This window comes from Hippichthys cyanospilos, chromosome 20 (assembly GCF_059441005.1).
Source record: "Hippichthys cyanospilos isolate Australia breed blue-spotted pipefish chromosome 20, RoL_Hcya_1.0, whole genome shotgun sequence".
In the NCBI taxonomy this organism is placed as follows: domain Eukaryota; kingdom Metazoa; phylum Chordata; class Actinopteri; order Syngnathiformes; family Syngnathidae; genus Hippichthys; species Hippichthys cyanospilos.
This window is the reverse complement of record NC_142388.1, coordinates 4,181,360-4,198,236: the sequence shown is the minus strand read 5'-3', so window position 1 is coordinate 4,198,236 and position 16,877 is coordinate 4,181,360. Positions and strand designations below refer to the sequence as shown.

At 38.0% G+C, this 16,877-nt stretch overlaps 1 protein-coding gene across 12 annotated transcripts in view; it reads right to left on the bottom strand.

The window, feature by feature from the left end:
- Nucleotides 1-16,877, bottom strand: part of nrxn3b (neurexin 3b) — a 257,192-nt gene that overhangs the window by 164,482 nt on the left and 75,833 nt on the right. For all 12 annotated transcript variants that reach the window (XR_015863763.1, XR_015863764.1, XM_088402884.1 and 9 more), the window contains one exon: nucleotides 15,678-16,061. Coding sequence is in view for 10 of the 12 variants with exons in the window: in XM_088402884.1 (XP_088259010.1) it covers nucleotides 15,678-16,061 (384 nt within the window). In the remaining 2 variants the exon portion in view is untranslated. The remainder of the gene's footprint in view (nucleotides 1-15,677; nucleotides 16,062-16,877) is intronic.

The following is a 16,877-nucleotide window of genomic DNA, read 5'->3' as shown; positions in this document are numbered from 1 at the left end:
ATTATGGGCTATAGTGTAAATTCCCTCGGATGCAATTTAAACCTTAGCTTGAACTGCAGCGCTTATTTGTAGCATTTGTGAATTTGCCTCAAAAACATTTAAGCTTGAACCAAAATGCGCCGTCTCGATGTATTAATAGGAATAACGCAGGGTTTAATAATTGCACACGTTAATTAAAAAAAAAGATCAAATGTAATGCAGATTGGAGTGCATTCGGAAAAAAACGTCATTAGGCGTGTGCTGTTATTTTGGTCATGTTTAAGCAAATAAAAATGCAGATTTCTGCCTTCTGCGCAATTGTTTGCCTGGAGATAATTAGTCCATGCAACGCATGCGCATAATCTTTCTCAAGAGATTGGCAATGGAAATGTCATTTGTAAATGTCAATGAAGATGAAATATGTTAGCCCACAATTAGGTCAGCTGATGCAACATTGAATTTTTCCTGTTTGCTTTGGCAGTTAGCGTTTATTACTTCCTGATCAAATCTCAAGTGTGATAATATTAAGTGTGTGTGTATATCTATCTATCTATCTATCTATCTATCTATATATATATATATATATATATATATATATATATATATATATATATATATATATATATATATATATACATTGTGATGATGAACAACAGATGAACAAGGTTGCTCATATTGACATTGAGTTATTGAGAGTTTAGAGTTATTATTTGAGGTATTATTCTTATTACTTTGAGTATTACTATATTGTGATTGAAAACGTTTTAAAATATGTCATTAATTGAGGGTGCGCCTTATAATCCGATGCGCCTTATATATGGAAAAAGTTTTAAAATATGTCATTAATTGAGGGTGCGCCTTATAATCCGGTGCGCCTTATAGTGCGGAAAATACGGTACATACTGTATATACACATATATCTACATATATATGCATTAAACATATTTTTCTGAAAAGTGACTGCGGCAAGTTTCAAAATGTACAGACATGACATTTTGTCAACTTTCCTGAATGAGTTTGCTGTTCAAGTATGCCTAAGAGGGTGGAAGCTAATATCTGTATGCACCAAAAAGCACAAAATGACCTCAAAACATCTCTGAGGGTTCGACATAGCTCTTGCTTAGACTGCTGACAAAATGATTAAATCAATCGGTGCGCACTCAAAGGAATTTAATTTGGGTGTTTCATTGCCAAAATGTGCATTTCTTAAGGGAATTGTGGTTTTCCTGCGAAAACTTTGGGGTGGAATACGATTCTGACGCATAATCTGATTTAAATAACGCAACAATCGTTAGAATTGATTTGATTTCACTCGAAACTCATGATTACAAGCAATATTTAGTTTACAATGCAAGCCAAAACAACAATCCAGTAAAAGGTCAACAATGAGCGGGATTAAAAAAAAAAAAAAAAAAAAACAACCCTATGTTTTACATAAACGGGAGATAAATTCAGTAGAATATGAAAATTCACAAGCTGCAGTGGTGTGCCATCAATATGGAACAGTAAGCGGTTTTGTGCGGCGGACATATTGAATAGGCTTTACACGGGGATGAGCTAAATCCGCCCAGCTTCATCAACGTGACAGATAGAATCAGCATCGGAAACAAGTCGCGCAAGCTCAATCAAAATTTGCTACATAACGATGTATATTTTCCGTATTTTAAACCGCAACAACCGAAAAAAAGACATTGGCTTAACCTCAAAACGGGCGAAAGTCATTCAATGGCGTTTCCGCAATGCCTCTATTTGCCTCGGTAAGATGGATTATTCAACGCCAAGCGAACGCGTTTGACCTGAAAGGGCTTGGCGATATGATTAATGGCAGTTTGCCGTGATTAATGTCGGCAAAGCCGCGGTTTGCTGTGTACACGCGCAAAAAAGGTTCTTTCATAGTGGGGACATTTCATTGGCGTGATGCGTTTACTAGCCCCTAAACTTAAACATAACACCAGATCGCCGAACTCTTATCCTAACCTCAACCGCAATCCAATTTCAATCTATTTCAAGAAAATCTATTCCCAAATGGGCGGAACCAATAAAATCATGGTATGTGTTTATTGTATATAACTTTAAAACAACAACTTCAAACGCAACATTCTCTTTTTATGATGTCCAAAATAGTTTGGTCAATATTGAAATCAGGATTATTCATCATGTTTGGTCATACATGTCTATTTTTTCCCTATTTTTTTTAAACAAGCACTATAAAAACAAGGCTTCGAGGCTTGATACTTACGAATAATAATAATGAACTAAAATAAATACATTTTGTGCAATATTATGATCTTTACGTCAAACGAATTACACATCAAAAGGGAGAGCATTGAAAGAAGAGGCTAGGGAGCTGAAATTTCACCCAGATGGTGACAACATGGCGAATTTCAACACTAGCAGGTGTTTGCCATCCCTCGGCTAAAATACTGTGAGAATGATGTGGAAGAAAATAAGGATGGGATGGAATTGAATTAGATATTGAATCTTTTTTTTTTTTTTAAATTTCAGACTCTTTGATGAATTATAGATTTTTCCTTTCAGACTAAAATTTAACCTGTAAAAAGTTAACATTTGGTGAAGGTTGCTTTATATTGCCTTTTTTCTTTTGTTATTCACGAGCACTAAATTAGAGAATCATGTCCACCACTAGGGGGCAGCAGAATATAAGACAGACAGCTTCTGTGAGTACTAGGTGACAAAACGCTTTGATGAAGAAGGTGACAGAATAACACACGAAAACATGAAAACGATATTAAGACCAAGCAAAACACCACAGACAACCAGAAAAAAAACCAAAAAAACTCCGGGTTATGACAAATAAAAGCCGTTTTTTTCTGCTGTGGAAACTGTGACGTCACAAGGCAGAAAAAGCACAACTCAACTGTTAGCCAGTGAGACTTGTGAAGGGTTGTCAATTTTTCAGATGTGAGCACGAGTGGGAAAACCGCACAGCAGGAAGCGGGAAAGTGTGTGTGCACTGCCGGCAGAGAAAAAACACAAAGCGGTGGCGCGTTCCCATCCTTCATTCTTCATTCAGTGTCGAGAACAGAGATGACGGTCTTGGTTTACATAAGCTAGCGCTGCTCCTAAGCACGCATTTAATTACAAATGGGGATTAGGGAGCAACAAGCGTAATGTAACCGAGTGGCGCAAAAACAGCAACAAACAGATCTTTAAATGCGCTTGAGTGTTTCAAACAAACGAAGCCTCATGAAGCCATTGGTGTTTTTTTCCCATCGCAGTTTAAAGAGGCAATAAAAATGTATTGAATTTATTCTGTATCATTAAATCAAGAGCGACATCTAGAGGAGTCAAATGATATCACTAGTGCTTCATGAAGCTTCGTTTGTGCATCGCTAGCTGCGCCGGTTATTTCGACTCATTCAATCCCAAGGTGTTTACAGTTTTTTTTTCTGGATAAAAGAGGGTCTTGCTAGGAAGGAATAAACAGTAAATCTATTGATTATTTGATCCAAAAAAAGCATGATATGCTTGAAAAGAAAATGAATTGAAATTGCCAATGCAGAAAATGCACAATGGATTTTTTTTTTTTTTTTTTAAACATTCGGTTGCTGGTTTACACCATAATATATCATAAAATTGGCAAAAATACTCATCATTGCCATATTCCTTGCAATGATAATTGGTACTAGTATCAACCGCTTTTTACGAGGTTTTACAATCAAAAACCACAAATGATAAGTATAGAAAATTGCTCTTGATCTCATAAAATTTTAAGGAAAATGCTTTGCCCTTGTCAGGATGTGTAGACTTGTCCAACAACATTATCTTCATTTTTAATTCTCATAATAGGTTTACATGTTGTTTTTTATGTTTATAATTCGCATAATCCACTGATAGAAACAGCTTTGATATCCTTCTGAGACCCAGTCAGTTGTGTCCACTGTAGTGGCCATTAGTTTTTGGTGAATATGTTTGGACTAATTAGAGCTAAAGTACTAAGTCCTGGTAAGGTCAGTAGAGGGCATTGATTAATTAATTAATCGTGGCACCCAAGATCGTGATTGCGATTAAAATTAGATTGTGCAGCCCTAATATATATATATATATATATATATATATATATATATATATATATATATATATATATATATATATATATATATATATATATATATATATATATGTTCTTCATCTGCCTTGACATCTGTCCACGGGGACATTGGCCCGTCCTTCAGCTTTTTGCTTTCGTGAGCTCAATAAATGTTGGTAGTCAAGTTGCCTGAACAACTCTTGGCAGCCTGGCATGGCAAGGCCAATGTCAGCTCAGCATCAGTCTATCACCTGGTGCTGAAGGCTGAAAATTTTGAGTGGCAGGCAACTCAAATGTCTTCTCAAGGAGAAGACGAGGGATATTTTTCCCCACAACCTCTTTAGGGAAATTTCCCCATCTGGCACTCACAGAGATAGAATAACCATTTCTTTGTATAACCCAAATGGTAGAAGAAGGATAAAAAAAATTTCAAGGTAGACAAAAAAAAAAAAGCTGTGTAGCATTGTACTTGTGTGTGAATTGCCCAACGCGCCTTGAAAAATGTGCGACACGCTTGATAATGTGGAAGATAAGAAAGTCATTATTCCGCTCAATTCGCCGATTATTCAACAGTGGCAGGCTGATAAGCGTTAAAAGACAAATGGAACAAAGCTGAGAACGGGGGGGCAGAAAAGAAGGGAGTGTTTTCAATGCTTGGAAAATTGGGAAAAGTTCAAAATTTGCAGGCCTAAGAGTTTTCTAGAACCGGCGCCACTCAGGCGCGCTTGAAGAAAAATGGGATTCGTTTAGCGCGCCTGCACGCATAGCAAAAGTGTTAAATAACTAAAACACAGATATTAAATCTCTAGGATAGGATGGGATAGTTTCATTATTATTAAATGCGAGGCAACGATAATCAGTAAACAGACTCGAATTGTCCAAGAAACATACGAAAACAATAACAAACGAGAAAACGGAACAGTCAGGCTTGTCACCATGCAACCGCGCGATCGGAGGAAAACAATACACAGGGGGGTGGGGAGGGAAATTAAAATCATGAAATCTCTAGAGAATTAGTTCAACTTTTTTTACAGCCACATACACTGACTCTAATCAAAGATTTTATAGTCGAAAAAAAACCCTGAAGACTTAAAGTATCGTGAATATTCGCTGGAAAAAATGTGTCACGTGACAATGTGCAACCATCCCTTTAAGTTGTGTAGTATTTTAGCCATTTTTCGGTCATTTTCTTCCACATTTTCTGGCAGTATTTTAGCCAAGGGATGGCACAATCCTGGTAGTGTGATAACTAAGCTGTTTTGCCTAGCTGAATCAGGATGAAATTTCAGCTTCCTGGTGGCTCCTTTCAATGCTAAAGTTCTAAGGATTGGTCAAAAATACCCCACTCATGGTATTTTGACTAATTTTGGCTCATTTTTTTCCACAGTATTCTTGCAGTATTTCAGCTAAGGGATGGCACATTCCTGGTAGTGTTCTAATTAAGTCATCTTGAAATTTGACATGTCACCATATGGATGAAATTTCAGCTCCCTAGTCGTTCTTTCAATGCATTTGATGTAAAATGTCTTCAAGGTGTGGACAAAATACCGCACAAGGGTTAAACAGGCAGTTTTTCAGTATCTTTATTCTGTTTTAATCTCTCAATTCTTTTTTAACCGACATCTGTCAAAATTGCAAGGTTCGCCTCATTATTTGTATTTATCGTGCAAAAAATGGAACGTAAAGTTCTTTTTGCCTCGGTTCATTTTCGACAAAAAAGGACTAAAGACACGTCTTAAATTATCCGTCTTTCTCTTGCCCAATTTTCTTGACTTCACCTGTTAAGTTCAATGAAGCGTACGTACTTGTATGTCGCTTTTGCCCAGCAAGGGCAAATGTGATTTTTTTATTCCGCCAAAACTGCTTATCACCATTTTGTTGTGAGAAAATTACATGCCGGAGAATCCCAAGGATGGAAGTCAAACAAAGGTCAAAGAATTGCAGACAAGAAAAAAATAGTGTAGGGTAATCGTTTTTTGAAGAGATTCTTTGTTGTTTTGTAAGCGATATACTGAAAGAAAAAAAAAAAAAACGTTTAAGCGATAAGCGTCGAAGACTTAATTATTCGGCAGCCTCTAAAGATCCCCTCATGCGTCTCCAATCTGAACGGCTATCGGGCTAATCATAATTCTATGAAAAACTGTCTTGTGTCGTCTTGCTCTATCTCACTCAAGGCTGATGGCTTCCTTCAAATGTCAACAGCTGAGCTGAATAAAATGAAAAAGTGATGAAAGGGAAGCGGCTGTACAAGGGCATACTCCGATAGACGCATGGTTATAAACCTTGAAATGATGTTCTTTTATCTACAGTAAATTGTCAAGATTCTCACGGACGGGCTGCGCATGAATCCACAAACATTGTTGCACATGCTTATAGTTATACATGCAAAATAAAAACTGCAAACTGCAGTCCTCGAGGGCCGGTATCCTATACGATTTCTGGTTTTCTTTCCTCAACACACGGATTCAAATGATTAGCTTTATTGAAAACATCCTGATCATTTGAATCAGGTGTTTTTGACAGAGAAGGTTGGAAAAGACGCAGGACAGACTGGAGTTCGACAAGTGAAAAACTGCAAAGTAGCATCGGCAGAGGCTTCACCGGAGCGTTGTAAATCTCTTACCTAGCTTTCTTTTGTCATAAATTGGAATTTCAAATGTAAACTCTGATTATTATTCATGTTTGGTCAGCTACAGGCTTGACTTTGATCAGAATTCCGGGCGCCACTAATATAACCGCAGCTCTCCGTGATACTACAAAGGGATGGGAAGTGATTACAGTAAAGTTACTGTATAAGGTTTAATAATTGAAGATCTACTGCAGTAGTTGGACGTCCGAGGAGTGTCTGGAGCAAGTGCATTTATAGTTACCTCATCTGTTTGGCATGCAGGAAACCTTCACAGAACGTCTCTCTGCAAAATACCCCCCTGCCCCCTTAACAAAAAAAATAAATAAAATCCATGATGTGGAGGTGCCAAGTAGTGATATATATATACTGTATATATATATATATATATATAAAAACACAACTCTGAAGTGCAACGTTGGTAAAGTAACCTGAATGTTCAGTACTCCTCCACCATTGCGATTGTTAAAGATTGTTTACGGGCTATTAAGAGGTGGAGACGGTGGCAGCTTATTGGAGAAACGCGTTGCCTTTCTCACATTTCAAGTGCAAGCTCCAAGGTGTTTAGTTTCATTGCCAGGTTACAAGATTAAGTGTTGTAAGCTGGCAGACATCAATAACAGGTTTCACACTGGATTCCCGGTGAAAAGGTTGACTTGAAAAAAGCTGTGTTTGTGTGTGTGTATTGTGTGAGTGTGAGCAAATGTGTTCCCGCAGTCTTATTATTAAGATGATTATTATTATTTGAAGTAGATTTATGAAAACTGGGATCAAGACTGACGTTAAAAAGTAGCAGAGCAAGTGGGGGAACGTTCCATTAGTTTTCACAGGAAGCTAACGCGATCTAGCGTCATGTAATTATGATAATGCTTGCAGTATAAAAATATTTTAAGGTACTAATGGGAAAATGAAGCTTCATGAAGCACCTGTGTTATTCTTTTACTCCTGTAGATGGTGCTCCTGGTTTAAAAATAAACACAAGTGCAGAGGAAATGTCCTAAATTTTTTCTGCTTCTTTGAACTCAGAGTGCCATCTCGAGAGGAGTCCAAAACATATCACAAGCGCTTCATGAAGCTTCGCGTCCATCAGTAGTTTTAAATTTGTTTCTGCCCAAAATACATTGTCACAGTGTGACTTTGGGATTATATTGGAACATCCTAAAAAAAAATTAGGTGACAAGATTCCTACTTGTGCAAAAGTTTTTTTTTTGTTTTTTTTATTATAATTATTATTATAGTGGTATTGGAAGATCAATAAAATTAATACAATATTGAAAGTAATATTGAAACATTCTGAAAAATCAGGGAACTCAGATTCATACATGTGCAAAGAAATATGTTATTCTTATTATTAATATTATTGTGGTTGTATTGTATGACCAATAACATGAATACAATCTTAAAATGACTTTTGGAAATGTCTAAAAAATTAGGGAACTCAGATTTGAATATGTGAAAAAATTATGATTATGGATTATTATATTATCTTATCATTGTTATTGTTGTAATTGTAGTGCTATTGTATGATCAATATTATGAATATATTAAAATGTATATAAAAAAAAAATATATATATATATATATATATATATATAAATTTTGAAAAAAAGGGGTGACTCAGATTCGTCCTTGTGTAAAGGTTTTTTGTTATTATTATTAATATTATTGTAGCTGTAGAGGTATTGTATGATCAATTTTATGAATACGAAAAATGCCTCTACCAAAAAAAAAAAACCACGTCTCCACAAAAAATGTTTTATAATTTATATACAATATAAATATAAAATAACACTGATTAATATTGATTATTTTATAGTGAAAAAAAAATACACATTTATATGAGTTTTCCCAGTTGCCAGGGGCTAAATCAAAGAAAATCGGTTTGAAATCATCCATGGAAAAAAATGGCAGCGAGAAGCCCCCGCTTCCTGTGGCGTGACCATGTGTATACGCAAAGTCCGTTCCCCGCAGTGAAAGATGAAGAGGAAAAAGCGGCGTTGTGGACTGATCTGCGCCGAAGCCATTTTCAGCCATCAGCTCTGGCCCGGAGCCTTCTGCGCTCGGAAAACACCGCCGCTTACTGTACGTGGGCGGAGGCATCTTGTCGGGGAAAAATGCAATATGCATTAGACACAATCCAATCTGTCTCCAGTGGTTTCGTGCGTCTGCGCTCGTTCCGTTCCCTTCTTTGTGTCCGAGCGCGCTTGCGCAACTGCGTGTTAGACAACCGCGCCGCGAAACAACAAAAACTAAACTAGCTGCGAGGCTGGCGCGCACACAGACAGACACACTTCATTACAGGCCTGTTTACCTGATTCATTGGGCTACTTTATCAGCCGCACAACACATCCAGACTCCTAAAAGCCTTGCGCGCAAATGGACCTTCGCGCAGATTACAAATAGAAAGCTGAATGGCAGATTGGCTGGCTCTCCGAGACAACAATCTCCTCGGCGAAGTCAATGGATGACTCCCTGTAGCCTTGAATTAATGTCGCCGCTTAAACTCGAGCGCGCTGTGAATATTCGCTCATGCTCGAGATGTCCGGATGGGGAATAACATTTGGGTAACCTTTTCACGTAATAACCAAAATGAGTTAAGCTTCAAGTAGTCCTGCAAAGACGAGAGAAAGGGAAATGATCCGCTTAAAAACGGCTTCATATTATATAATAATAATATAATAGTTGCCATGTAATACAAAATTTGTGATCAGCTGTCATCATCAGCCCAGCGATCAATGAGTGGAAATGACTCCAATTCTCTCACAAATGATAAAGCTTGGCGCTTTGCATTGATGTGGTAGTCTAAACTTCTTCACTCATTCGTAAAAAGAAGACATGCCACAACTGAAGCCTATCAGATTATGCCAAACACAACGACAGCCAATCAGTGAACTTGTGTGATTGGCTTTTGTTTGCCATTAACCCAAGCACAAGAAGCCCAAGCATAAAAACAAATCCAATCAATATAAAGAAACAAATTATTTAGAGATTAAAAATTAGATTAACGCAATTAAAAAACAACAACACTATAACTGTTATTCATCGATTGCAATTAATCTTTTATTTAGACACCCCTTTGTTAAATACAGTCGACATTCCCCATTTTGTAGTTGGATTGTTGAACTGTGATTTTAAAGCTTGATTTTGATAATTATTAAAATGGGTGCTTTGCATTGATATGTTAGGCTAAACTTATGATGCAAACTCCGTAAAATAATGCATATCACTCCACCTTTTTCTAAGGTGCCATTGGGGTGTTTTTGTTTAGTTATATTTAAATTTTCATATGCTTTTCATTTTTTGCGACATCCTTGTACTTCCTCCGACAACGCCAGCCAATCGGTGTCCACGACAGGGTGTGATGGACTTTTGTTTTCAAACCAACCAACAAAAGCATAAGAAACCTGCTGCATAAAAATTTAGATTAACGTGATTAAAATTGCTTTCATTATGGCTGTTGATCACAATTTATTTTAATAATACCGATTTACATACAGCACACTACACAATCTTGTGATCTGGTACTTTTAAACGTATTGATCGGCCCCAAAAATCCTGATTGTGTGAAGTCCAAAAAAAAAGAGCAATTTGAGTCATTTGTGGAGATATTACAATACTACCCCGTTTCAAAGGAGAGAAAAGAATCGTTGCAATAATATAAAAAATAAAAAATCAATTCCACAGGCGCAACATTGTTCTGGAGGCAATTGCATAGAAGTGTATTATTGTGCCCTGAAACCATAGCGCTCCAGTCTGCTTTATTTTGAGTTAGTTGCTTTTTTTTGATGATTTTCAATGTGTGCCTGTTATGGCTGCTGACAGGCAACAGCCTTATTTGAATCGGCACCGTAGGAGTAGTTTTGGCACGGCTCTTCACTCAGTCACTGCACAGATGAGAGGTCAGAGCTCTACTATCACTCTCCTGCATGGAGCTAAAAACACACACGTGTAAATCTTTTTGTCAATGTTGTCCAAAGAAAAACTAGAACTGTATCAAAGATTGTAGCTGGACGTGTGAGATTTTGTGTACAAAAATAGTCATTGTCCAAATGACTTATGAATTATAATTACTGAATTATTGAAATGAATTATAATTACAATTTTTGAGATGTATTTTAATAGGATTTATGACATTGATTTTCCTGCGATTTTTGCAACATTCCGTTGAGCGAGGGTCAAACTATGACGGCAAACAGAAAATTCTTTGTTGACTTGTGTTTCACCTCAAACCAGTAGGTGGCGGTAGGGACCAGTTAATGGCTATGTGTTAAAATGTCATCATCACGTCATACACTACAAAGATATGTAATCTCAGACTCAACAATATATATATATATATATATATATATATATATATATATATATATATATATAGACATAATGTATGTCATTTTATAAGATGTAAGAGCCCAAATGCATTTAACCCTTCATGCAGAATTTTGACAATTTTTTGGTCATTTTCACCCACATTATTCTCGCAGTATTTTATCAATTTTCTAGCGACATGAACGTCAGTGTCGGGTGTTGAGAGTTTAAACCTATTACGCAAAAGCAAGGGCTCGCTCGCCTGCAGACACGATGAGTGTTCTTGTGCCACGGCAGCACACCTCTGATCATTGCTGCTGTCTGCTCTCATGGGGTGGAATAAAACAGACGAGACATGCCGAGGTAGGCGTGTGTGTGCTCTGCGTGCGTGTGTGTAAGGGAGAATATACAGCAACATTGGAGTGAAGGTTTTTAGAAATTTCAGATTGATTCTGAGATTCGGAGGGTGACAGGAACAGAACAATTTTCTAATTCAGAGCAAATTAATTGGAACATGAGGCAACTTCTTGTGGAATTGTGTGACTCCTTTGCAAGACATTCAATGTCTTTATTTTGACGTTACGCAATCCATCTGAAGTTGCTGAATACAATACAACTTGACATACACCCAGGCATTGAACTAGAGAGTTGCCAGATGTGACCAAGAACCCCCTTTGTCACACTCTGGCTAACCCTGCACCTAGTGGAAAAAAATTGGTGTAGAATCCTGCCATTTTGCTATATTCCTTAACCTAGGGCTTCAAAATTAATTGAATTTTAATCAAGATCACTAAATGGGTTTCCATGATTAATTAAGATGATCCTCTGCAATATTAACATTAAAAAACCATGTCAAATCAAGCACTTTCAGTCATCCTACCAGCAGGGGGCAAAGGCAATGTTAAGACTTTGATTGCTTATGGAACTTCGCCAGTACAAACACCTTCATGATTCGGCAAAAAAGGACCAGCGTGACCTAACTACCATAAACAACTCCTGGCGAGCACTCACACTGGGGGAGATGATGATTTTCGACCGTTTGAATCTGGAATCCTCTACCTCTGCTCTAGAGTAGTGCTGTGTTTGCAGAACAAAAGCCTTAGCTTTTCTCCGCCCCTAATATACAGGTACCTCGCTAGCTGTCAATTGAGACCCATTACGAAAAATCCAATCGTAATAAATACATTTAGAAATGACTGAAAGTGAATCCTTCACTGTCTTATATTTATTCAGAAAACATATTTATTTCACTAAACACATTCCCAACAGGGAATGTGGAGCAAATTCTCAACTGCGAATGTAAATCCATTTCAACCCGAAGGTCAGCTCTGATTAGATGACAAAATGGCGAAGGCAGCAAATATTTGCAATCAGGAGCCAGTAAATTTTACTTTAAATAATACCAAGGTTGAAGTTATTTAAACAAGCCTGTTGGCGAGGTTCATTAAATGTCGTAGGAGTCTTAAAAGCCCAAAGAATCATTAAGAAACTTTTACTGCTAATTGTTACGAGGCCAGCTTTAGAATTGTGAGCATAGTAGCACAGAAAATAGCAAGAGACGTTTTCTGTGAATTTCAATGCGGAATAAATAATTATGCAGGAATGTCTAAATTGGTGAGCTGCAAGAATTATTGAACTTGTGCGTTGTAATGGAAAAGTATGAATCTAATCTTCTCCCAATGGCTTTATTAAGAAATATAGTCCAGAATTGCAAGCGCCGGTCCGCCGTCCGGTACTGGTCCATGGATCAACTGGAAACAGGCCGCACCCGGAATAACGATGTTTTAAATGGATTTAGTTTATCCTGTAACAGTTATAGATCTGGTCTTCATTTGTACTTTGTTTGGCTTGATCTTGTTTTTCTGGCGCCGCCTCTGGCCGCTCATCATATTACATTTTGTAGTGAGGAAGGACAGTGTGTATGGGTCAGAATTGGAGAAAAAGTATTCACACTACCGTATTTTCCACGCTATAAGGCGCACCTAAATGCCTCATTTTTTTTTTTTTTTTAAAGCTGATGGTGCGCCTTATAATCAGGTGCGCCTTATATATGGATCAATATTGAGATTGGGATTGGTAGATGGGGAACGAACTGATAAAGTAAACTTCACCTGTTTCTTTTGTGTGTTTACAGTTGAACAAGGTTGCTCATATTGACATTAAGTTATTATAGAGTTTAGAGTTATTATTTGAGTTTTTATTGTTATTACTTTGAGTACTACTATATTGTGATTAAAAAAGTTTGAAAATATGTCATTAATTGAGGGTGCGCCTTATAATCCGGTGCGCCTTATAGTGCGGAAAATACGGTACACTACTTTATAATTCATTATGGATGCTTTAGCATTTTTCTGGAAGAGCTACTCCGATTTTCTTTCTCCCGAGTAGTCCTGGAAAGCTTGATTTTGATTTTAGGTGTGAATCGGTCTGAAGTGAACTCATTATTTTTTTTTTTTTGTGAAATGGATTTTCTTGTCCCGGTTTAAAAGCGTGGATGTATTAACTTATTAGCTGCGTAGCTTTAGGAACGCGTTATCTCGAGACTGTTGCTGAGATAGCTTTTGTCTTATCTTTCAAAGCGTTCTCTCGTTTATGAGTTGCGTTTTTGACCGGCGATAAGGATCTTCCGTCGTGTTGTTCTACAGAACATAAAATGCGCGTTCAATTTGCACTGCCGTTGGCAAAAGTAAACATAAAGGCTTTCTAATTTTTACGAAGTGACTAAGATGGAGTATTGCTTTCTTCTAACTTCCAATTATATTTTACAGTGACGTCTCAATTTGTCTGCGCAGAGGAAAGCAACAGACTAGAATTTTTCAATGCCTCCATAAGCCGGCAGTCCTGCATCTGTAAAAATCTATAAATTTCACCGACAAGAGTTGAGGGGGGTTTAAAGCTTTACTCTTAACACTTAGCTTCCTGCCCTGTAAAAAATGGTAAAGGTTGATAGTAAACATCCAATGAAAGCTGTCGAAGATGATTTGGAAGCAAAACGCAGAGATGATGCGAAATTGAGTCTCAACAAATGTTGCACTGTACAGTATTATGAATATGTCTTTGTGTTCAATGGAAAATTTAAACGATACTTCGACTTTTAATCTTTCTCTCTTCCTCTGGGTCACTTTGACCCGGAGTGTATTTAGTCACCCATATGCATCAGATATGTGTATTATCCAAATCCAAGATTTTGTTTTACCCGGTGATATATGTTCATTTTTTTTAGAACAGGAATAAGGAATAATGTCTCTGGGTCAATTTGACCCAAGATGGGGATATACAAGTGTAAAAACACTTTTTTATTTGTAAATCCACTCACAGAGTAAAAAATGCGATGCTTGACTTATGTGACTTATATGACAAATATCAGTGTGTTATGTGTAGTAATACCATCCTGGGTCAATTTGACCCAGGCCCATGTGGAATTATCCAAGAGTTTCAAGTGTATTCCCGCTAACTATCAAAAGGATCAGCAAAGAACGAAGCTAGCGTATGCGCTACAACACAAGAACCATCACCGCAGGGCAGCAATCTATTTGTGGGTGGAAGAAAATAGATCAGGCATGAAAGTTGACTTGAAACTGACACTGTGATCTTGAGGGACTTATGCCTCAATGTTTACTTCCTGTGCGTGGAAGGTCAGACACAAGCTTTGGCTTGGATTTTCGTGTTCCCAATTGGCCCTTCCACAATCTAGATTATACTAGTTTGATACGGGGTTAAATCGCTGTCACAAAAAGAACATCCCCAAAACAATTTTGTTTCAAAATGCGAATTCAAAGTGCGAAAGTGGATGCTAGCTGCTAGCAAACAACGGTAAGTGAAGGTACTTCATGAGAGATTTTAACAGGGTTTCTGCAGGTATAACAAATCAAATAGAACTCTTTCATCGCCATTAATGTTTGGAGACATCAATGAAATGTTTTTGCTGAGCTCACACTGACAGCTATTTCAGTGAATTTATTCATGCTGCATTGTTTTGCTACCCCTGCAAGGTTTTTGAAGCATTGCGAGGTCTCCCAGGGCCACCACAGAAGTGTAGTCACACATGGTGTTTGCAATTGATCCGTACCTTATTATACGGCACCTTGGAGAACTGAACTTGTTATGACTAGACACGGGGAAATGGGCGTGATAAAAATCGGTGCCGTTTGAGAAAGCGTAGCCAGCATTTTTCGTGACATTTAGAGGGAGCATGTCTTTGTGTAAAACCGTCTTTTTTCTTGTGATTCGCATTTTGTCTTGCGAGCATTTGTCAATAAAGTAACGAGCCTTAGCGAGACAATTCCTCCGGACTTGGAAAAACAGACAAAAGTTAACCGAATGCCACTGAGATGCAATGAATTGAGAGAACGTTTTCAATACAGAGCGCTAATTGAGGCTTCAGTGAAGGTCAATCAAGACAAGAAGATTTGAAATTTACCGGTATAACTTCGTTGTAAGTGAAGTGTTGATGAATCCGTAATACTCGTCTGGCGGACTCGAGGTTTAGGCATAATAAAGAATTATTAAACTGACGTATTTTTTGCATGACAAGACGTACCGGTCTCGATTTTGGGGTCTGTTTCCGTACTTATTCCAGATACCTGTATGCCGCATTTTGTTAAAAGGCACATGCAAGAACATCTAAAACGCTATAGACCTCGCTGCAGCCATCTTTGAAATAATGTTTCTAGCGTATCGGTTTTAGAACGTTATTGAGACACAGAGGAGACTTACCTCTTTCACAGGTGCTGTCCCAAAATCCTGTTCCTGTGCAGTCACATATGAAGCGGTTCCAGCCCTCCTTACACGCCCCACTGTTCTTGCACGGGTTGCTGTCGCACTGTTTTCCCGTCACTTTGCTGCAGGAAGACTTGATACCAGTCGCGTTCTGGGACACGGCGATCTGTCGGATATCTTTGCTGCGTCCATCGATAAAAAGATCCCGGATGCAACCGACGTAGCCGTAGTTTAGCATGGCGGTCCAGAGCTCGGTTGGGAGGACCAAACCGACGCGGTTGTCTGGAAGACCACCTAAATAAAGATCCCCCTCCAGGTCTAAGATCTCATTTTCTCCACTGGCTGTGAAAGGTGTCCGGCGGCTGTTTACGGAGATGATGCCTAGAGGAAGACAAATCCATCTTTAAAGACTATCCAGACAGTCTATCGATGAAATGTCCAAAAGCCGGTTCATCTATACTGGATTTCAAAGTAAGCTTGTGTGCCGTCTGGACTTCTTTCTGGTTCAAGTCCCCCCCACACTTGCGCAAAGCATTTTGGGAATGAAAAAAAAAAACTTACTTAGTGTTGTGCACTTCTCTTTCAAACCTAAAAAAATAAAGTCTTAGAATATTTTACAGTTATACAATTTGAAAAAAAAATTGTTTTTTTAGTCCCCTCTTTAAGGCATTTATCCTACTTTACGATTAACATCAACTACAGTTTGTTGTTTTGCCTCCTCCTGAGACGCTTTTAGGTAATTCCTCTTATTTTCTGTTGGCGTCAAACTGCCTCCGCTGCAACGTGTCACGACAACGCCGGTCTTCTATTGGTCGGCGTCTCGACTCCCTAAGGTACATTTCTGCGATTGGTCAGCGTTGATGGGGTCACGAAGATGCTGGTCTGCTATTTGGTAATATTATATAAATAAGTTTGTCTTCCAGCTACCTCCACTAGTAAAAGATTGAAAGGTCAAACCTTTTATAAACACATACTTCAATTCTTCGGCAAGTGTGAAAGTTCATTCTGGAAAGTAACATTTAACTTGATCCACAAGTGTAATTATGTGCTTGTTCTCAGCAAAGCCTCGCTTTGGTATCCCTCTATCTCCTTCCTCGATTTCCCGGTGAAAATCCCACTTTCTTCTCCACTATCTCACGAGGTGCACGGCTGGTGATTAATCAAAGCAGCTGACTGTGACACACAGCTAAATTGGCT